At 41.0% G+C, this 24,197-nt stretch overlaps 1 protein-coding gene across 2 annotated transcripts; it reads right to left on the bottom strand.

Annotated features, from left to right (window-relative positions):
- Positions 1 to 623: 623 nt before the first annotated feature.
- Positions 624 to 11,961, bottom strand: tcp11l1 (t-complex 11, testis-specific-like 1). 2 transcript variants are annotated; one of them, XM_035798118.2, is made up of 11 exons: positions 11,794 to 11,961; positions 11,490 to 11,596; positions 10,310 to 10,457; positions 9,851 to 9,983; positions 9,559 to 9,679; positions 8,597 to 8,817; positions 8,274 to 8,410; positions 7,963 to 8,126; positions 7,073 to 7,254; positions 6,667 to 6,839; positions 624 to 6,448 (listed from the first exon to the last, which is right to left on the bottom strand). In XM_035798118.2, the coding sequence occupies exons 3-11, from the start codon at positions 10,428 to 10,430 to the stop codon at positions 6,234 to 6,236; spliced, it is 1,467 nt and encodes a 488-aa protein (XP_035654011.1). In that variant the 5' UTR covers positions 10,431 to 10,457; positions 11,490 to 11,596; positions 11,794 to 11,961; the 3' UTR covers positions 624 to 6,233. The 2 variants fall into 2 exon arrangements, with proteins under 2 accessions (XP_035654011.1, XP_035654012.1); XM_035798119.2 differs by having other exon boundaries at positions 11,490 to 11,592; positions 11,794 to 11,910.
- Between the last annotated feature and the right edge of the window lie 12,236 nt (positions 11,962 to 24,197).

Genomic DNA, 24,197 nt, shown 5'->3' with positions numbered 1-24,197 from the left:
TGGTAATCCAAACTGACCAAAGACCGGGCACTTTTACTAGGATTAAATGTCAGGAATTGTGAAAAACTGAGTTTAAATGTATTTAGCTTAGGTGTATGTAAACTTCCGACTTCAACTGTATATATACAGAAATGTTTGTTTTCTCTAAACAAAAAAATAAATCGTTCTCACCTTCAAAGTTGTGTGCATGTACTGACATTTATGCTGTAACTGTCCACTAATACAGGTAAGGCCTGTCGGGTCATTAGGCAGGATAATGCAGCAGATTGAAGAGGGTGGCATTTTCTGAGCTAAATTTACCAAGACGCACCTTCAACAACACATACAAACCTCACTTAATTCTGCCCCAAAACAATGACAATCTCTCTCAACCAGTGGCATAAGGGCTAACTGACAGATGCAGGCACGCACACGCGTGCAAACACACACATTCATGTTTTTAAATGTATGTAAATTGTATTATTTTGTCTGTAATGTCTGTTTCCTTATGTGTCGGGACGCCAGTAAGACTAGCTGTCGCCATTGGGGTCGGCTAATGAAGATCCTAATCATATCAAAGTCACAAAAAGGCTGCAAACTAAATTCGGCAAAGGCTTGACAACCAACACAAACCTGAAAACAAATAAATATTCACAGGATTTATTGAGTGCTTCATGTTCGGTGCTGAACATTGCTGATAGGTAATTACAGCCTTACACAAAATAAGTAACATTGATGTGATAACACTATGTAACAATACATTGAAGCATAGCCACGGGAAGATGTTTGGTGGTGGGGGTGCTGCAAATTTGGGAGAAAAACATTTCTTCTCATGTTACGGACTGCTGTATCCGTCCACTAATACAGGCAAGACCTGTCCGCTCATTCGGCAGGATTATGCGGCCACCTACTGCGGCAGATTGAAGGTGGCAATTTCTGAGCTAAACTGATCAAGACGCACCTTCAACAACACATACAAACCTCACTTAATTCTGCCCAAAAACAATGACAATTTCTCTCAACCTGTGGCATATGGTCTTTTTAAGTGAGTGCTGATGCCGCCGTGTAATAAATACACAGTGGCCACTTTGTCAAAGGCAGGGGCGCAAGAAATGTTGCTTGTCCATTCCCAGTGTGCGTCTCCATGGTGCTGTTGGACAACTGCATCACTGCCACTCTCCAACGTTCCGCCAACAACAACAAATAATCGGACATAAATCATAGCCAATATCAAATATGGTAGAAAGAGTATGTGGCCTTTTCTGTGGCCTACAGGCTGGAGATAAAAATGTACGACAATGTAATGAGACAGGCTATTTGATCTGATAAATCTGCATGATGTGTCTAACATAAATTGTGCCCAATAAAAAATAAACATTGCTGACAAGTTGACCAAAAAAAAACAGATCCTAAAAACAGGACAGGTCAAAGTAAAATGGACAATATGGAATGGATAATCAGGCTACTCACAACTGTTGTCCAGGAGCTTTATGCCGTGGGCTAAATTGTCATGAAAAGTCGTTTCAAGTTTGCATCCTTCAATTTTTGACGAGCTGATCATTACATTTGAGTCACTTAGCAGACTCTCTTATCCAGAGAAACTTACAGTAGCAATTGGGGTTACGTGGGCAAATCAAGGGCAAATCAACAGATTTTTCACCTAGTCGGCTTTGGGATTCCAACCAGCGACCTTTCTTTTACTAGACAAACACTCTTAACCACTAGGATACCTGCCACAAAAAAAGAAAATACTTACAGTGCACTCAGAAAGTATTCAGACCCTTTGACTTCTTTTTCCACATTTTGTTATGTTACAGCCTTATTCTAAAATTGATTAAATTGTTGTTGTTTTTCCCCTCATCAATCTACACACAATACCCCATAATAACAAGGCAAAAAGAGATGAGTTTTTTGCAAAAATGTGATGGAGTGCTGAATCAGATGACCTGGCCTCCACAATCACCCGATCTCAACCCAATTGAGATGGTTTGGGATGAGTTGGACCGCAGAGTGAAGGAAAAGCAGCCAACAAGTGCACAGCATATGTGGGAACTCCTTCAAGATAGCTGGAAAATCATTCCAGGTGAAGCTGGTTAAGAGAATGCCAAGAGTGTACAAAGCTGTCAATGCAAAGGGTGGCTACTTTGAAGATTTGTTTAACACTATTTTAGTTACTACATGATTCCATGTGTTAGTTGAGGTCTTCACTATTATTCCACAATGTATAAAATAGTACAAATAAAGAAAAACCCTTGAATGAGTAGGTGTCCAAACTTTTCATTGGTAGTGTATATTTTAATTTTTTCCCCACAGCTTTTTCAGGGGGTGCTGCAGCACCCTCGGCACCCCTATTTCCCGCAGCTATGCATTGAAGGAGCGTTAAATGTTGCATGGAATGAGTCAAAAGATTGATGGACATGCAGTAAATGTTGAGAAAACAATAAGTTAAACAGTAACATCAAGCTCTTACAGTATATACACATTTGCATGCACGACTGGTTTTATCTGCATCTATAGCTAGGTTTCCATCCAATTGGGGACAGATTTTAAAATGTCAATATATTCAATATTCAAACATTCTTAAAAACAATATGTACATTTTCCCACCACAGACGTTTCCATCAAATTAGCTAGTGGCCAATAAATGGCCGTGCCAAATGACGGAGTGGCAAGTAAAACATTTTCATCGCATTTGCAACTCTACCTATGGTTTTGTGACAAAAATGTTTGTGTAACATTGCGAACGTCCCATTCTGGCAAGTGCATGGGCGCTCTAGCCAACAGCTCGCACTCGCAGATAGTGTGGGTATAGCCTACTACATGATAAGATTATTATGGACAAAAGAGCGAGATATTATTTTCATTTGTCAAACGGCAGACAAGCATCAATTATCATGTCAACAGAATCCTGATAGGTATTGGACATGAACATCAAGCTCATCACCGTGCACTTTCACCACCCAGTGAAGTTCATAACTTTCATCGGTCTCCAATCCAAAATGAAATCTAGAATCGGCTTCCTATTTCACAACAAAGCATCCTTCACCCATGCTGCCAAACATACCTTGTAAAACTGACTATCCTACCGATCCTTGACTTCGGCGATGTCATTTACAAAATAGCCCCTCCAACACTCTACTCGGCAAATTGGATGCAGTCTATCACAGTGCCATCCGTTTTGTCACCAAAGCCCCATATACTACCCACCACTGAGACCTGTATGCTCTCGTTGGCTGACCCTCGCTTCATATTCGTCGCCAAACCCTCTGGCTCCAGGTCATCTATAAGTCTGCTAGGTAAAGCCCCACCTTATCTCAGCCCACCATAGCAGCACGCGCTCCAGCAGGTATATTTCACTGGTTACCCCCAAAGCCTATTACTCCTTTGGCCGCATTTCCTTTCGGTTCTCTGCTGCCAATGATTGGAATGAATTGCAAAAATCACTGAAGCTGGAGACTCATACCTCCCTCACTAACTTTAAGCATCAGCTCACAGATCATTGCACATGTACATAGCCCATCCGTAAATAGCCCCATCCAAGTACCTCATCCCCATATATATTTTTTGCTACTTTGCACCCCAGTATCTCTACTTGCACATTCATCTTCTGCACATCTATCACTCCAGTGTTTAATTGCTAAATTGTAATTACTTTGCCACTATGGCCTATTTATTGCCTTACCTCCCTAATCTTACCTCATTTGCACACACTGTATATTGATTTTTCTATTGCGTTATTGACTGTACGTTTAGTTTTTCCATGTCTAACTCTGTTGTTATATTTGTGTCGAGATATGAAAAGTTTAGACAAATTTGCTGTTTCCATCAGGCCTGTCATTACATTTTTTATCCAACATGTACTTTACTCACATAAAAGGTTGGATGGAAACCTGGTTTGCCAAAAAGCAAACAGAGCTTGTAAAAACATGGTGTTTTAGACTCTCGCTCTCCATATCTCTACCATATCTGCTGTCTCAACCTCTGAATGCCAGTGGTGGAAAAAGTATTCAAACGTCATACTTGAGTAAAAGTAAAAGGTACCTTAATATAAAATGACTCAAGTAAAAGTCACCCATTAAAATAATAATTGAGTAAAAGTCTAAAATTATTGGTTTTAAATACACTTAAGTATCAAAAGTAAAACTATGAATAATTTCAAATTCCTTATAGTAAGCAAAGCAGACAGCCTTGGGCACACTCCGACACTGACATAATTTACAAATGAAGTATGTATTTAGTGAGACCGCCAGATCGGACGCAGTAGGGATGAGCAGGGATCTTCTCTTGCGTAAATTTGATCATTTTCCTGTCAAAATGTAATGAGTACTTTTGGGTGTCAGGGAAAATATATGGAGAAAAAAAGTATTATTTTCTTTAGGAATGTAGTGAAGTAAAAGTTGTCAAAAATATAAATAGTATAGTAGAGATACCCCCCAAAAACCTAAGTACTTAACACCACTGCTGAATGCTTGGCCCATGACAAGCCAACTGACATTTACTCCTGAGGTACTGAACTGTTGCAACCTCTCTACAACCACTGTGATTATTATTTTACCCAGCTGGTCATCTATGAACATTTGAACATACTGAAGACCAATCTGGCCTTAATGGCTGTGTACTCTTATAATCTCCACCTGGCACAGCCAGAAGAGGACTGGGCACCCGTTTGAGCCTGGTTCCTCTAGGTTTCTTCCTAGGTTTCTGCCAGCGTGCTTCTACATTTGCATTGCTTGCGGTTTGGCGTTTTAGGCTGGGTTTCTGTATAGCACTTTGTGACATCTGATATAAAAAGGGCTTTATAAATACATTTGATTGATTGTATGGTTCAGTATTACCTTTTGTCCTTTCATATTTGTTTTTAAACATGTTTAAACAGTTACCAAATCATGAATCTACAGCTGGTCACATGAAGGTATGCAAGGCACCAATCATGATCACTGTCAATAACCAGGTTCCCATCTAAACTTTTTATGCAAAGTACATTTCAGATAACAAAAATGTTACGACAGGTCTTATGGAAACAGACAATTTTCAAGTGAACTTTCCAAATGTTGACAAAACTAAATACGCTAGACAAGGTGGGATTTGTGTTGGTACAATGAATTATGGGAGAGATATCAATGGAAACACTTTTATGCGCAAATATTGATATAATAACCATCACATCGAAGTAAACTTGGAGTCAAACGATGACATGTTGTGGTCCTCCCACTACGACTCGTAGGGAAAGCATGCAGTTTATTAGGCTACAGATTAAATCAATTATAATGAACTTCACAGGGTGGTGAAAGTGCAAGGTGATGAGCTTGATGCTCCTTTCCAATAAATATTGAAGGTCTCATTCTGGTGACATGATCATCGATGCTTGGCTGTTGTTTGACATATATCAAATAATCTTGCTCTTTTGTCCTAATAAATCTCATCATGTAAACTATACATGCACTCTAGCCAACAGCAATGCCAATACCAGAGTGGGCACACTCACTATATAATGCAACACTTTCTTTGTGAAAACCATCTGTAGAGTTGAAAATGCACTGGAAACCCAACTAACTTGTTTTAAAAAATATATGTATTCAGTACATGGGAATTTAACCGCAAAAGCGATTTTTAGTTGCACGGCCTTTTATCTGTCAATCTGATGGGAACACATGTCTGGTGGGAAAATGCGCATATTGTTTTATGCCGATTTTAGAATATTCGCATGAAACTCGCCAATTGGATGGAAACCTAGGTAGCGATGTGTGCTTTACAGTATACATAGCAGTTTACAGTGGAAATAAATATCCAACAAGGAGGGCCTCTACACAAAAAGTCCTCTTATGTTCTCACCTTTACCATCAAGGACCACTTTGGAAACGTGTATTAAGGAATACTTTTTAGTGTTATCTTCTGGGAATAAATTCTACATCTTGTTGTACATGTTTTTAAGCAATTCAATTCATGAGTAGCCAGTTACCAAATAGTTTCCAGATGCTATCACAGAACTCCTTATTTAATGCAAGTAAAAGAAAACATGCAATTTTGTATTATGCCTTTTTTTACCCGTGTTTGTTGTACCAATCCAGAAACAGACACACCATCATCAAATAAGTAACATGTGAATGCAACAGCACTTATTGTATAAGTATTTTGATATCAATTAATACTGGCATTGTACAATACTGTCATTATTACATTATCTTTAGCCATACAATGGAAAGCATGGATAACCTACAGTGATCCTATTTTAATTAACAGTTCAGTGTTAAAGCCTAGGTGTCATTACTTTCTCCTTCTTGCACAATCTCCTGAAGGATCTTTTGGTAGAAAGGGGAATAAACCAACTTGTTGAAGTGGACCAGACGGCCAAACTTCACGGCAATCTCTTCCAGCTCTTTGCTGACTGGAGCTAGGCCCCCTGGCAGGGTTGGAGCACTCCTGTGACTGGACTCCAGGAAGGCAAGCAGGTAAGTCTGGATGCGGGAGCCTGAGTAAGGAAAGAATGTTCATGCTCAGAGGGTTAAAGTGACACAGTAGAGCAACAAACTAGGTATGCCATCATCAAAAGCAGATCATGTCATTGGCATGACCACACATGTAATAAACGATGATCAAAGAATAGACAGAGGATACAGACCCAAACTATATTTTGCACAGAACTTCATTCAGGGATTGGCAAAATACGTTCAACTATGGTTAGATTACCTATAAGCCTGCGGATGGCGTTGTCTGGGAGAGTAACAGCCGAGATTTGGCCTTTCAGAATGCTCTGCCGGTTGGTGGAGAATGGGGAGAAGCCATGCTCAGACAGACATCCACTTAGCTCCACACACATCCTCTCTCCAATGGTAGCCAAGGCTTCATCTGCACTGAAAGACCTTCAGACCAAAGTTAAGAGTTGGGCGAGTTCATAAAATGAATGAGAGCTCTGGGTATTACGTTATTTCAACTAGTCTACCTGGTTAAAAAAAGGTTAAATATATACATGTATTTCTTTTTAAATATATGACAAACAAGAGTAGTCACTATGACTAATGTCGTAGACAATGGTTATGAGTATATTCAAGTGTGTATATGATCATTCCAACGGTGTGTTTAAATGTGTACTTACGGCATGTGCATCTCTGTGAGCAGAACCCCGATGGTCCTCTTCAGTCTGTCCATAAGGCCTGGCAGGCCTGAGATGGCCTCTCCCGTGGTGTTGTACACTATGAGCAGCACAGACGCCACCAGAACCAGCTGCTGCAAGTCCTGCTGCATTTCCTGGAAACGCACCTGGTCCATGAGAAGAGTCTGAGAACATATAAAAAAAAGTGATGATTTGATTTGGAATTTTAAGACCCTTTAGGTATAAAAATATATATATATATAGATTTGAATATTGAATTTGGCCTTTACTACTATAGCCCATAGTAACGCATTGAAGAAAAACATTCATAAATGGCAACAAAAAAAGACATTCAAAAAAGATATAATAAGGAATAAGGTTTTGAAGTGTCTGTCCTTTATCTAGGAGATATAAGAAAGCTCAGGAAATATTGTTGGGTTTTTTGACATACAGTACTTAACCCCTTATTATTGTTGGCACAAAACGACCTCCATACATCCATTAATTTGTATGGGTTACCTTCAGACGAGTCCCATGGGGTCACATTAGTTTGTAGCCCAAACGGTTTGGACGTTAGAGACAGAAGTTGGCTCATAAGCGTTACAATTCAGATGCTACAGATGTTTTCGTGAGATGATCTGGATTGTTTCATGGTCTGAATACCGCTGTAACTCAGCCACCTTCCACCGCAGATGCGGAAGGCCAACATTGGCGAATGCGGTGGATCGAGACACAGCCAAAAGAACTGATATCTCTACCTTAAACTGATGGATTTTAATGTGATTTTTTATAATGATTGTTACTTACGACCCACGCATCAATAGATTTAAGGATTATGAACCACTGTTTGGCCATTGTTGGGCCTGTGTAAGGTGTATGACAGACAAGCCTACCTCAGGGAAAGGATCAGAGGCGTGGTTCCATTTAAGCAGACACAGGTAAGCATGGTTGTGCACAGCGAGAGGAGCGGGTAAACCACCCACACCACCCGCTTGATCTTCATGAAGTACAGACTTAGCAGAGTCTTGAAGCCACTTCTCAGTAAAGTCTAAGGCGTCTGAAAAAGTCTGCATGTTACTCCACAAACAGTTACATCATCTACAGTAAGAGCCAGCACAGCATAGCTTAGGTAGGATTTTGTTCAACCAGTGATGACTGAAGCAACCAGTGATGTGATGCGAGACGCTAATGATGTCCTCCTTACTGGGTTGTTTTTCAACAAACTCCTGGAATTTCTTCTGTTCGTACTCAACGGATTGCTGCAGGAGGTGGGGTCGAATACTGCTGACTGCAAAATTGGCCATATCAAGTTTCATTTTATCCATCACTGGAAATACCGCCCTATGAGAGAGAGTATGACAATTTTAAAGTAGTGACAGGGAGGAAGACATTCCAAGCACAAATCTTAGCAAAATAAGGCCGTATGTTAGAATGACAAAAAGAGGGAGACATCAATTGTTTCACGTTAACATATCATTCAAAACATAACCCCATTACAGCACTAAAAATAATTGACTGCCGATTTACTTTAATAGAGGCACAAGATCTGTGATTTCCCGAAGCTTCCTGATTTCCTCGTCCCGGCTCGGAGCGCAGAGTGAACCCATCATACCAATGACAAACTCAACCACCTTACTGATGTCCAGAGCTCCATTCTCTGCCTGCTGCTGGATCAGAGAGAGGTCTAGCACCTCCTCAATTCGCCCCCTCAACCGACCATGACCCGGAAGCAGAAAGGACAGCAGAGTCTACAGTGGTAGAGAGAGTGACCGTTTAATGAAAATTGCCCTTCTGAATGATAAAACATAGATGCGGTAAAGAGGTCAATGGAATTCGACCAAAACAAGTTTCAAGTTGTAATGTCACATGCACAGGTACAGTGAAATGCCTTTCTTGCAAACTCAAAACCCAACAAAAACAATGTATCACTAGAAGAAAAACACGAGAAATAAGAATAGGAAATATGGAAACATGTGGGGGAAAGATGCCGTGGGGGAAAGATCACGAATCTCCTCATTGCCCTCCAGCAAAATTAGCCTACATTTAGGCTATTGTTTATACTGTATGTGAATTTCGCACTTGAGGTAAAAATCTGATGCTTGTATGGCCTTCAACCCCAAAACATATTCATGTCATTGTCACCAATGCAGTTACAGTTAAAAAACGACTTTGAATACCACCCTATGACCTCTCCACGCTAGCTATGCTACCAGCTCATACGAACTGGAGTTAGCATTTAGCAGTCACTTTTTCTAAACCTGAAAAGGGACTACTAAATGTTATGCAGCGAAGATATATCCAAATCGGACTTTAGCAACCACCCTTTGGGCCTGATACCGTACATTAATCATGACGGACTTGACAAATATTTACTTTGTTCGATCAGTATTGTTGAATGTATGCCAATCAGGCGTCATTCTTCTATCCCCCACGGTCTGCGGTCCGTAGACCTCTTTACTGCATCTATGGCCTAGCAACAGCTGTCTTACCTCTTTGATCTCAGCAAGAAGTTTGATGGCGTGATTATATGATGGCGGGTTCTCACTCAGTTGTGCCTCTAGAACGTCCCAGAATGCTTTATGCATAATATCCTTCACCCTTTTTTCCAAACTAGGAGCATAGCAAGAATAATCATTTAAATGGCAATTCAAAATGCGAAAACAGCATATTTACAAAATTGTGGATGATAGTATCAGTACATCAGGTCTTATAATTGTGCATGGCACAGAAATCAGAATACATAGTGACAGCCACTTCTATAAGACTACCCATTGAGCTCACCTTCCTTCTGCTGGCTCTGAGGGCTTCACCTGGAAGTCAGTATTCACTACGATCTCATGGGCCAGGGCCATGTTGGTCACACCTTTTTCCGTCTCCATGAGCTCCTCCGCTGACACAAATCTTGGTGGGCTGGCTGTGAAACAGGGGAGCAATGTCAACAGGTTATGTAGCTCTAAAAAGGGATGTGGACCAACTTATACTTAAATTACATCTTTTAGTTTTAGACTTCAAGCCTTCAAATAGTACACCTGATTTTGAAACATTAAGGAAGCTGGGTTGTAGCTAGACACATAAATTGTCAAAACCATATTTTTTGTCGTTTCAGGGAGATTTTTTTTATTTTAACCCTAAATCTAACCATTGTCCTAACCTTAACCCACATTTCCAAACCTGCTACAAAAAGTAAATGATGTTTGAAACTGTATACCATCTAGTTCCCACCCTGTAGGTGCTACTCACATTGTGGGGTGTTCCCTCTGTGAGGACTAGGTGTGCCACTCCAGACTCTCTTACTATGGGACTGTTCAGAGGAGTCAGTTCTGTCCTCTCCATCCCCAGGTTTGTCGGAGTCCTTGGGCATGTTGCTCCTCTCACTTGAGTCCCGGGACTGAAACATTTTAATTGGGATAAATTAGGATAAGAAACATATTCAAATACTTTCAGTTGTGTGATGGCTGACCACCCGCCTCTACGAATCAGAGAGTGGAAGACTCCTCTCTCCTCTCTAACATGTAGGCTCACTTTTTGTGTACAGTCCCATCACAAGTCAGACTGTAGAATAAACTTCCCTTGAACATACTTCACATGTTGTCCGCAGATTTTGTCCTTATGTAGGAGGTAATCTGAGCCAAAATAGCCACAGAGTAGTGTTGTTAACACTACTTTCAGTATGATGGCCTGTAAATCGGTTTGTATTTTCAATGCTGCCGCAATTCACACGCGATTTGCACAATATGTCAACAATAGCCGAGTTTAACCAAAGCACAGACCAAAAGGTGTCCCACACAATCATCTGGCAAATTCCCACACAATCAGCTGATTGCAAGGGAAGAGCTTTGGTCGAGAACATTTGGTTACATTTGGCTATTGTTTACATACTGTGCACCACGTGAAATGCATCAGGAGATGGAAAACACAAGCAAGCAACATAACCTAACCACGCCGCAAAAACTCGGGTAAACAACACTTTCCTGTGGTTACCCTATCTCCTACCTCCAAAAGGACCAACAGCATGGACAACCGATAAAGTACGTTTAAATATCACCGTATTCAACATTTTGGCTTGTAGAGACGTTTTTTTTTTTTTTTACAGCGACGTCTTTCAGATTGATAGCATGGAGTAACCATGGTAACAGGCTGATAAGACAACTTGACGCCAACACAAGCATTAAGACAACTTAAGGCAGCCAGGACATCGCACCATCCTAATGATGTGATTGCAAACAAAAACAATCAGAGCTCTGTGGCGTCTGGTCATAAGATCACTGGCGCATTACAAACGATGCACAGTTCTGTCAAGGCTAAACCAATAGTGTGATTTCAATGACATCACCGAGTCCTTACACCTCGACAGCAGAGACAGCCTAATTTACGTCATGAGCTAGCAAGCAAAAACACTATATTATTGTGAGCAACATACCGTATACTGTGGTTAGCTAGCTTGGAGGGTAGATTTCTTCGGTCCGACTTTTGCCAGTCCTGAAGTGAATGGACAGTCGAGTGATGGAGTAGTCGTCTCTCTGCTGGCTGACAACAAAACAATAGCGTGTGACAAAGCGATGCGTTACCTACTGCCTGACTTTCATCAGCTGGCTGCTAGGCTAACTATAGCTTCGATTCAACCAAGATAGTTTTTTTACAGCACAATGTAAAAACTATCTTGGTTGAATCGAAGCCAGGCTAGCTAATGTTACATGTAAAATAATTAGAATCAATTTGGTTACCTAATCAAAGTGTACTTCTGGCATGGTGAATGAAGTTACATAGCTAGCTAAATGCGTTGTTGATCTCTGGTGAAAATGAAGAGAAGTCTTCCGGCAGTGGGTTGGGCCAAAGTGACGTCGAACTCGTCGTGAGGTGGAAGATGGCTACAATGTTTATGACTGCAATGTGTCCCTCAACACAAAAACACGGAAACTTAAAGTAAAATAAGACTGATGCAATCAGAGTTCTCCCACTCGAGTTAAATTCAAATACCATCCATCTCCATCAGCTTAAAAAACATGGATTATTTAAATGCAATTCATAATGCATGTTTACAAAGTTTATCCTAGGCCTATACAAACATGTACAAAGTGTGATCTTTTGACAACATTGAAACTGGCTTTCCGACCTGAATATCACTGACGTCATGATTTGACCTTGTATTTTTTTGAGTTCCCAGTTATAATAATAATAATAATATATGCCATTTAGCAGACGCTTTGTTTTGAACGTGGAATTTCACCCCTACTCTTACAATAAGTACCATGGGATCTTTAGTGACCACAGAGAGTCAAGACAACCATTTAACGTCCCATCTGAAAGACAGCACCCTACACGGGGCAATGTCCCCAATCACTACCGTGTGGAATTTATATATATATATTTTTTTTTAACTTCCAGCAGCATCTGGTGTCCCATCCAGGGAGTGACTGACCAGGACCAACCTTGCTTAGCTTCAGAGGCAAGCCATCAGTGGGCCGCAGGGTGGTATGCTGCTGAAACTCAGTATGCCATGGGCTCTCCAACCCTGTTCCTGCAGCTACCCAGTGCTTAATTTGGGAAACATTGACGGTAACATGTTTTCGCAACGAAACATATTTCACTAAACAGTTGACAGCCCTTCTGCATGCTCTATAAAGGAATAAAGGGGAGAGAGGAGGAGATGGAAATGCATGGTGGTGAGAAATTCTGTGTAGCTAAAAGTAATGTGCCACCCAATTAATTATGAAAATATATGTTTTGAAATCCCCTGTCCATTTCGTTGTGTTAGGCTATGAAACATCATCCACAATGTTGAACTTCTTTCTTCAAATTGATCATCATAGCAAAATGAGTTTTAAAAGCAGGATACTGTTTTGATAAGTGTTGGATGTGATTTTTGATCCCATTTGCATTGATGTCAGAGTGGTCAGAGGGACAATAGAGCTCTGAGTACCAGGCCATTAGCTCAGGTCATGAGTTGGGTACAACCAAAGCATGTCCAGAGTGCATAAGAGGAGATTACATGACTCAAGGTCATGTGGAATTTTACTGCGGTCATGACAAATGACTGCCGATGTGACGGTAAAACGGTCACCCCAACTGCCCTATGCACAACCGAAGAATTTCGTCACAAACTGTCAGAAACCGTCTCAGGGAAGCTCATCTGCGTGCTCATAGTCCTCACCAGGGTCTTGACCAGACTGCAGTTAGGCGTCATAACAGACTTCAGTGGGCAAATGCTCACCTTCGATAGCTACTGGCACCCTGGAAATGTGTGCTCTTCAAAGATGAATGCCGGTTTCAACTGTAACGGGCAGATGACAGACAGGATGTATGGCGTTGTGTGGCCGAGCAGTTTGCTGATGTCAACATTGCACCCCGGTGGTGGTGCTGTTATGGTATGGGCAGGGATAAGCTACTGACAAAGAACACAATTGTGTTTTATATATGGCAATTTGAATGCACAGAGATACCATGATGAGATCCTGAGGCCCATTGTCGTGCCATTCATCCGCCGCCATCACCTCATGTTTCAGAATGATAATGCAAGGCCCCATGTCACAAGGATCTGTATGCAATTCCTGGACGCTGAAAATGTCCCAGTTATTCCATGGCCTGCATACTCACAAGATATGTCACCCATTGAGCATGTTTGGGATGCTCTGGATCAATGTGTATGACACCATGTTCCAGTTCCCGCCAATATCCATCAACTTTACACAGCCATTGAAGACTAGTGGGACAACATTCCACAGGTCACAATCAACAACCTGATCAACTCTATGCAAAGGACATACAGTGCATTCGGAAAGTATTCAGACCCCTTTCCAGATTTTGTTACGTAACAGCCTTATTCTAAAATGGATTAAATAGTTTTTTTCCTTCATCAATCTACACACTATACCCCATAATATCCCAGAAATGTTTGCAAATGTATAAAAACAAATAGAAAAAGACTGAAGTATCAAATTTGCATAAGTATTCAGAACCTTTACTCAGTACTTTGTTGAAGCACCTTTGACAGTGACTGCGGCCTTGAGTCTTCTTGGGTATGATGCTACAAGCTTGCCACACCTGTATTTGGGGTGTTTCTCCAATTCTATTCTGCAAATTCTCTCAAGCTCTTCAGGTTGGATGGGAAGCGTTGCTGCCCAGCTATTGTCAGGTCTCTCCAGAGATGTTCGATTGGGTTTGTCCGGGCTCTGGCTGGCCCAGTCAAGGACAGTCAGAGACTTGTCCCGAAGCCACTCCTGCGTTAACCACTCCTGGTCCTGAGCGCTCTGGAGCAGGTTTTCATCAAGGATCTCTCTGTACTTTACTCTGTTCATCTTTTCCTCGATCTAGACGAGTCTTTGATACCGCCACCATGCTTCCCTATAGGTATGGTGCCAGGTTTCCTCCAGACGTGATGCTTGGCATTCAGGCCAAAGAGTTCAATCTTGGTTTCATAAGACCAGAGACGTGCTTCTCATGGTCTGAGTCCTTTAGGTTCCTTTGACAAACTCCAAGCGGGCTGTCATATGCCTTTTACTGAGGAGTGTCTTCCGTCTGGCCACTACCATAAAGGCCTGATTGGTGGAGTGCTTCAGGGATGGTCGTCCTTCTAGAAGGTTCTCCCATCTCCACAGAGGAACTCTGGAGCTCTGTCAGGGTGACCATCGGGTTCTTGGTCACCTCCCTGACCATGGCCCTTCTCCCCTGATTGTTCAGTTTGGCCGGGTTGCCAGCTCTAGGAAGAGTCTTGGTGGTTCCAAACTTCTTCCATTTGATAATAATGGAGGCCACTGTGTTCTTGGATACCCTTCCCGAGATCTGTGCCTCGACCCAATCCTGTCTCGGAGCTCTACGGACAATTCTTTCGACCTCATGGCTTGGTTTTTGCTCTGACATGCACTGTCAACTGTGGGACCTTATGTAGACAGGTGTGTGCCTTTTTCAAATAATGTCCAATCAATTGAATTTACCACAAGTGGACTCCAATCAAGTTGTAGAAACATCTCAAGGATGATCAATGGAAACAGCATGCACCTGAGCTGAATTTTGAGTCTATAAGGTATTTCTTTTTTTTCTTTTTTTATACATTTGCTAAAGTTTCTAAAAACCTGTTCTGACTTTGTCATTATAGGGTATTGTGTGTAAATTGATGAGGGACCTTTTTTATGTCATCTGTTTTAGAAACGTAACAAAATGTGGAAAATGTTAAGGGGTCTGAATACTTTCAGAATGCACTATACATGATAATATTATTATGGACAAAAGAGCAAGATATTTTTATTTGTCAAACGGTAGCCAAGCATCGGTCGTCATCACGTCACCAGCATAAGACCCTCGATAATTATTGGAAAGGAGCATCAAGCTCATCACCTGGCACTTTCACCACCCTGTGTAGCTCATCATAACTCATTTCATTTGTTGCCGAATAAAGTGCATGATTTCCTAACGAATCATAGTTGGAGGGTCACAGAACATGTCATCGCGTGACTCCAAGTTTACTTCGATATGAGGGTTATTATATAAATATTTTCGCATAAAAGCATTTCCACCGACATTTCTCTCATAATTAATTTTTCAGGCGAAAAGAGGCCACCTTCACTAGCGTATTTAGTTTTGTCTACATTTGGAAAGTTTACCGTCAAATGTTCTGTTTCCATCAGGCATGCCACGACATTTTTTATCTAATGGAATTTAATCATAGTCGAATACCAATCGAGCATGCATGGCACCCGCCCATTTTCTCTGCGCCACATGGCAAAATGTATAGAATTTCAGGAAATCAACTTTAAAACATAAATGTTTCTCTCCACCGTCAAATCTCGCATAGGCCCCCCGAAAGGCTGGGAGGAGTTCTAGTTGGACGGGTTCATTGCAAGGACTGGAATGGTATCAATGGAACGGTATCAAACACATCAAACATATGCAAACTGTTCAGTTTATTCCATTCCAGCCATTACAAGAAGCCCTTACTCCTAAAGCCCCCCCCTTCCCACCAGCCCTTTCTCACATACACGTTTTTAGCAGATGTTATTGCAGGTGTAGTGAAAAGCTTGTTCTTCCGTAATGCAAACAGCTCTTCATTTGTTGTTCTTTGAATATAGTCCTTCTTTGAATATAGTCCTTCTTTGAATATAGTCCTTCTTTGAATATAGTCCTTCTTTGAATATAGTCCTTCTTTGAATATAGTCCTTCTTTGAGTATAATAAGCCTTTGTTGAGGCTTGCTGACAGAAGGTGGAGCCTAAGGATAACAAAGCGAGCAAAATGTGAGACATCTGAGTCAGAGCACTCTCCACAAAGACTACGGCCAGATATATATTTCACCTCTGGTTGTTTCCCGTGCACAACTCTGGCGAGTTTGCCTCTGACCAGCTTGTGCAAAGATTCTGGTATCTGAAACAGACGTTTTTTCAATTAAGCCATGTGTCAAATGTAATGATGTAATGAATGCATGTTCATGAGAAATTCTCACAACATACAATGTTAATAAAACATTCATATAGCTTTTCAAGGGCCCATATAAATCAGTCACTGCTCTGTCTACAAAACAAGAATACCTTAAAAATATCATGATGATTGTCCGGCATGAACAAGACCAGAAGGTTCACTTTCTCGTTGGCTAGCAATTTGCTGAGGATAATGGCTCTGGAAAAAGCTATCTTCATAACCATTTTGTTCTCAATCTGAAAATGAGACCATATAATGACGATAGTAATTCCAACATAATTTGAAACATAATATATTCTGGTTAATCAAGGTCTGAATTAGAATGCTCTGATTCCCTACAGAAACAGTAACTGACCCATGTGCATTATCAATCAGTCAGTCAATCAATCAATCAATCAATCAATCAATCAATCAATCAATCAATCAAGGCTAGGAAAAACTCCCTAGGAAGGCAGGAACCTAGGAAGTGACCTAGAGAGGAACCAGGCTCTGAGAGGTGGCCAGTCCTCTTCTGGCTGTGCCGGGTGGAGATTATAACAGTACATGGCCAAGATGTTCAAACGTTCATAGATTACCAGCAGGGCATTACTCTTACGGTCTCACCTCTTTGTCTAGCTTGATTTCCAGTGGGTCTGTAGCCACAGCCATGAAGCCCAACAATGTGCACAGCTCCTCCCGCTTCACTTACAAGGGTGCAGTTTCTTCAAAGACAACTGCAATGGCTCCAGAGCTTTATCGAACTTTGCATTAACTGAATCTGCAGTTCAAACAACAACAAAGCAGTCACACCACCACAGTTTTGGGTAAACAGCTTAGGGGAGGGACTGGAGAAATGTAATCAAATTCATAGACGGGTATATGGATGCAGGGACTGACCATCCGTGAGATCAAAATGATAGCTTAGAAGCTACGATGTGTTTAGTTTACAATGACATTGTTTACAAATAATGGAGTAAAACAAGCTTATATGTTGGGTTCTGATGGGGTTAGACAGTTGAACTAAGCTCATGACACATTGGTAAGTAATATTTTTTAAGAATAAATGTCTGCATATAATTGTTTATTTTTTTAATTAAAAAAATGTATGTAGCAACCACATATTGCCCCTTTAATGCAGCATTACAAATAGCTGGTGATAGAAAAGGTGCCATCTTGACCGAAGTCATATGAAGTGGTCACCTAGAAGTTCGGTAACCCCAATGTACATCGGACATGTGATTGGTGAGCAGGGGCGAGCGGTCGGGCCGGCCGTAGTATTCACCAGTGCTTCATACAGCGTCAGTTTGGACTATTGTTTGCCTGAGCAATGGTGCTGGCCCTGGCCAACAACACAGCACCTGGACACCTGGGCAGCTCATGACTCACCTCCACCACCTGCTGGTCAGGCAGGTACTCCAGACAGACCAATGCTGCTGAAAGCCAATTATCCTCCGTTCCACAGAAGAAAACATACAATTTTGTGCCACTGAAAAAACTGTTGTCCTCACCAACAGGAATATTGTACTCTGTAGGCCTGTGTGAGATCTTCAATTATGGTGGAAATATTCATATAAGATATTAAATTAAGACCGATAAAAAAATCACACAACATACTGTGATTCCTTGAAGGCCCTCAGGGTCTCATTGTCCAGGTAGTTGCTGGTGTACATCAAGTGAAGAGAGAGAGGCCTCTCTACCTTCCAACAGATTGTCCAGCATAGGAAACGCTACTAGCTGCAGCAGTCTCAGAATTGTCTCCTCCTGCCTCACTTCATCAACCAGAGTAAAGGAATGGACTGTTCTTCAAACCTACTCCTGGGTACCGTACATGGCTCGACATTTAAGTTTTTGCCCGACACCAGCATCCCTGATGTACTTAGTTTTAGTTTAATCTGGTATGCATGTCCTGGGCTATAACAAAATGTGCATCCCTGTGGATTCCCAAATGCTAAATTGAAGAGTATTAGACAATATAAACACAGTAAACAGGTTTCCATCCAGACTGTTTATGAGGGGACAAAAATGTAACCTGATGAAAACAGCTAATTTGTCAGTAAACTTTCCTGATGTCGACAAAACAAAATACACTAGAAAAGGTTTAATCATTTTTTTTGTTGGTGAAATAGATGTGACAACTGCACTGGAAACACTTTTGTGCAAATATTGACAAAATAACCATCATGTCGAAGTAAACTTGCAGTCAAGCGATGTTATGTTGTGTGGTCCTCCCACTGAGATTTGGAAAAGCATGCGCAGTTGATTAGGTTATGGTTATGATGAACTTCACAGGTGTCACGCCCTGACCTTAGTTATCTTTGTTTTCTTTATTATTTGGTCTGGTCAGGGTGTGACAAGGGTGGTGTGTTTAGTTTTTGAATTGTCTAGGGGTTTTTGTATGTCTATGGGTTTTGTATGTCGTGGGGTTTCACTAGTCTGGGGGTTTATATGTCTATGGTTGCCTAGATTGGTTCTCAATCAGAGGCAGCTGTTTACTGTTGTCTCTGATTGGGAACCATATTTAGGTAGCCATATTCCTTGGTTTATCTGTGGGTTATTGTCTATGTGTAGTTGCATGTCAGCACTAGTGTGCATAGCTTCACGGTTGTTTTTTGTTAGTTTGTTTAAGTGGTCATCCTTTAATAAAGAGGAATGTATTCTCATCACGGTGCGCCTTGGTCTCCTCGTTACAACGACCGTGACAGCAGGGTGGTGATAGTGCAGGGTGGTGAGCTCAATGCTCATTTCCAATAACTGTCGAGGATCTTTATTTGTATTGTGGCGACATGATGATCGGTGCTTGGCTGCCAATAGGCAAATAAAAATGATCCTGCTCTTATCTATAACCTCATCATGTTCCCTCCGCACTGTAGAATGGGCATATTTGCTGTTATATCGCAGACTTTGTCCAAAAACCATCAACAGAGATTTTAAAAAATAGGGTGGAAACACAGAAGTTTTAGTTTATTTAAACTTTGGTAAATGAAAAGTTATACAACTAGTGCTTTTTAAATGCATTACGTCATGACCAATAGTTACACATCCGCAACAAGTCAAGCCAGTCAAGCCAGGGTTGTACAACCTAGGAACCAAACGTATATATATATAAAATGTAGTCTGGTTTCAATTTGACTTTACTATGATAAGTAGAATGGCCTTACTGGGAAAACCACCATTCCAACAAGACCTGAATTTGTCATGTAGAAAAACACGTTTTCCATGTAAAATACCAGATGGCTAGCGGCCTACTATAATAAATGTAGCTAATATATGCCATTTAGCAGACGCTTTTATTGTGTTTTCCAAAAGCTTGACTTACAGTCATGTGTGCATACATTCCTAACCAGCTAACGGCTCGTGGTCCCGGGAATCTGATACCCACTACCCTGGCGTGATTTACAAGCGCCATGCTCTACCAACTGAAAACGCTACAGAAGGACCACGACTAATACACCCCTGTGACCCCAGGCTCTGAGGTCGACGCCATGTAGTTAGTCAAAGGCACATTTCTCTAAACAGGGGTCTGCTAACTATATAGGCCTGGAGCTACACCAGTGGGTCTCAGCCAGAGGTCCTATGGGTGCCCGAGTGAGCTTTTAGGGGGTTCCTGAAAAGGTAGGGAGAAATCTAGCCCAGTGTAGCTACGATAACCTACCGTTACTCCTTAAGGTCCAAGGACCTGGCTATTTTCAGAGGTAGGCTGGCTCTGACAGGCAAAAACTATATCTAAACGTGAATTAATTCTCAATTGTGATACGGTTCTAGAAAACATAAAGCCCTTTACTTTCATATCACACCAAAATCATTTCACAAATACAAAAATATACACTTACTGTTGTAACCAGCTTTATTACAGTTGAAGCTGACAGTATTTTTCAGTTCAATTACGTTTCTGGCAGCGTTCCTTTACACACGGGTGTTCAGAGCATGCTAGATGTCTAATTAGCGCAGGTGGTCGCCTTGACCGTCCATCTGTAAACACGTGCTGTAACATGGAGATATGGACATGTGCGACACTAACCCTCTAAATGTGTTTAGTCATTTAAAAAAACGTATTTATCGGGGTATTTTTCTCACTGTTATGAAAGATACATTCCTTATGTTTCCAAAACCATTCCACAAGCTATGGGTGTTCACGTTCAGACCGAGTGTGAGGGGATCTTAACAAAAGTCCCCCAGGAAAAATATGCCTTCATCAATAAGCACTAAAGATACCTCATCAATAGCCGGTAACGGTAGTTAGCGTCTATGAACGGGGAAGGAGCAATCTAACAAGTAGAAAACTAGAAGATTGATCACACCGAGACAAGGTGATGCTGAAGGTTTTTATTCAAAGAGATAGACATGGAGGCAATCAGTGAGATGTACAGGACACAATTCAATCAATGAATTAGTTATTCCAGTTTAGTGTTGAGTGATTAACCGAAATGTTGGTTCTTTTTCTGTTTTCAAACAACTAATTGATCAACATCGTTTCAACTATTTGAATTCCATTTCGTTCTGTTTTTTTTTTCCGGTGAGCTCAATGCCCACATTGCACAGTTTCTCTAGAGATAAATCAGATCCAGCCTGAACTTTGCAAAGTTTTTCTTCCCTTATTTAACTAGGCAAGTCAGTTAAGAACAAATTCTTATTCACAATGACGGCCTGCCCCAGCCAAACCCTAACCCTGACGATGCCGCCCTATGGGACTCCCATTCACAGCCGGTTGTGATCCAGCCTGGAAATGTAGTAGGGAGTTGTAGTTTCCAACAGGCCAATGTCCAACATAGTTTAGCACATAAAGGTAATTAACTACAGTGATCATAATCCATTGTGCATCTACTTGTCAAATTTCTTTCTTTTACACCTGCAATGGAAGAGATGGAAGAATGTGCGATCGTGAGTAGATATAGAGAACAGCTGTTGCTTCACGAGGTATCACTACCTGAAAATACATTGGTAGTTTCTATTCAGGAGTCCTGACCTATTTCGCAACAATACCTCCTTCACTCATGCTGCCAAACATACCCTCTTAAAACGGACTATCCTACCGATCCTTGACTTCAGTGATGTTATTTACAAAATAGCCCCCAACACTCTACTCAGAAAACTGGATGTAGTCTATCACAGTGCCATCTGTTTTGTCATCAAAGCCCCATATACTACCCACCACTGTGACCTGTATGCTCTTGTTGGCTGGCCCTCACTACATATCCGTCGTCAAACCCACTGGCTCCAGGTCATCTATAAGTCTTTGCTAGGTAAAGCCCCGCTTTATCTCAGCTCAGTTGTCACAGCAGCTGATCACCATAGCAACACCCACCCCATTTTTTTATTCTATTTACACATCATTATCTGCACATCTATTGATTAATGCTGTAATTATTTCGTTTGTTTTATGTGATAATTCTATTGTGTTATTGACTGTGTTTGTTTAGTTGTTTTTGTGGCACTGCTGTGCTTTATCTTGGCCAGGTCGCAGATGTAAATGAGAACTTGTCCTCAACTGGCCTACCTGGTTAAATAAAGGTGAAAATAAATAAAAATAAAAGTATACCTTATTTACTTTGAAGATCTACAAGGTGCCAATTTAGTCAGACAGCACAGGCAGCAGCTCAATAGAGATGACTTGGGAATGAAATAATAAAGCTATCGAATCAAAAAATGTAATCTACACAACAACTTAAATATTTTAGTAAAACGTTTTGAAGAAATTATGGTTAGTAACTGATAAGCAGTAATGGGAAGTCACTACCATCATGGGACTTAAAAAATAATCATTCTTAAAGCATTAATCCCAAACCGAACCTCAAAAAGCCCTAATCGCTCATCACTATTCCAGGTATGCACTGTTCCCTTATTTTTTGCTCTATTTTTCAGATGATTTAGGTCAGGATTGATTTAAAGTCCTGAATCACATTTGGACACAGAGAACAGATGTCATACCTGCTAAGTGCTCGGGTTCAAATAAGCTCATGTTGAAGTGAAGCAACCCGGTGATGTTGACATACAATGATGCAGAATAGTTTCTATTTCAATGTTATACAGTTACAGTGACCAAGGTTTTCAAAATATGGCAATTTGTGTGTTTTAGAATATTTCTAAAACTATTCAGCTGTACCGTCCATCTGCTGTAAGTGTGTACTCTGGTCATCTCACGCCTCCTAGTGCTAGTAACAATTATTGGTGAATGCATAGGATTAAATGCAATTATTAGGCTACACATGTGTTAAACACATTATGGATTATAGCTGGCAGGGATGATAAAGCTGCCGACCATGCGGAAGCACTTGCACATAAAATGTTGATTTCGCTTGCTAGATATCAAAATACTGATAAGGTAAAAGACCATAGTAAAAACTATGTTACTGCTTGGTTGAAACAAAAGCCTCCACCCACCTTGGCCCACCCTGGCTAAGGATTTACTGAATTGTCTAACTTGGATGTTATATTTATTGTAGTTAACTTTTTATTTATGTGAGGTTCTTTAGTGAGCTGCCAAATATTGTTTGGCAAGTGATCATGTAATTCTGAACCTTCCAGTCATCTAAATAATTTAAAATCATCCCATAAAGGAATCATCATATAATGGAAGCATACTAAACAAAAATATAAACGCAATGTGTAAATTGTTGATCCCATATTTCCTGAGCTGAAATAAAAGATCCCCAAAAATGTTACATATGCACAAAAAGCTTATATCTACAAAATGTTGTGTACAAATTTGTTTACATCCCTGTTGGTGAGCATTTCTCCTTTGCCAAGATACGCCATCCACCTGACAGGTGTGGTATATCAATAAGGTGATTAAACAGCATGATCATTACAGAGGTGCACCTTGTGCTGGGGACAAAAAAAATGGCCATTCTAAAATGTGTCACACAACATTATGGCTCAAGTTTTGATGGGGCATGCAGTTGGCATACTGGCTGAAGGAATGTCCACCAGAAGCTAGAGAATTGAATGTTCACGTCTCTACCATAAGCCGCCTTCAACGTCTTTTTAAAGAGTTTGGAAGTACGTCCAACTGGCCTCACAACCGCAGACCACATGTATGGCATCGTGTGGGCGAGCAGTTTCCTTATGTCAACGTTGTGAACAGTGCCCCATGGTGGCGGTTCGGTTATGGTATGGGCAGGCATAAGCTATGGACAATGAACACAATTGCATTTTATCGATGGCAATTTGAATGCACAGAGATACCGTGACGAGATCCTGAGGCCCATTGTTGTGCCATTCATCCACCTCAATCACTTCATGTTTCAGCATGATAATGCACAGATCCACGTCGCAAGGATCTGTACACAATACCTGGAAGCTGAAAATGTCCCAGTTCTTCCTTAGCCTGCATACTCACCAGACATGACACCCATTGAGCATGTTTGGGATGCTCTGGACCGACGTGTACGACAGTGTGTTCCAATTCCCGCCAATATCCAGCAACTTCGCACTGCCATTGAAGAGGAATGGGACAATATTCCACATGCCACAATCAACAGTCTGATTAACTATGCAAAGGAGATGTGTCGCGCTGGATGAGGCAAATGGTGGTCACACCAGATACTGACTGGTTTTCTGATCCACGCCCCTACCCATTTCTTAAGGTATTTGTGACCAACAGATGCATGTCTGTATTCCCAGACATGTGAAATTCATAGATTAGGGTCTAATGAATTTATTTCAGTTGAGTGATTTCCTTATATGAACTGTAACTCAGTAAAATCTTTGAAATGTTTGCATGTTGTGTTTCTATTATTTTATTT

This window comes from Oncorhynchus keta, chromosome 22 (assembly GCF_023373465.1).
Source record: "Oncorhynchus keta strain PuntledgeMale-10-30-2019 chromosome 22, Oket_V2, whole genome shotgun sequence".
NCBI classification, from domain to species: domain Eukaryota; kingdom Metazoa; phylum Chordata; class Actinopteri; order Salmoniformes; family Salmonidae; genus Oncorhynchus; species Oncorhynchus keta.
Note: the sequence above shows the minus strand (reverse complement) of the source record. Positions and strands in the feature narration are given on the sequence as shown.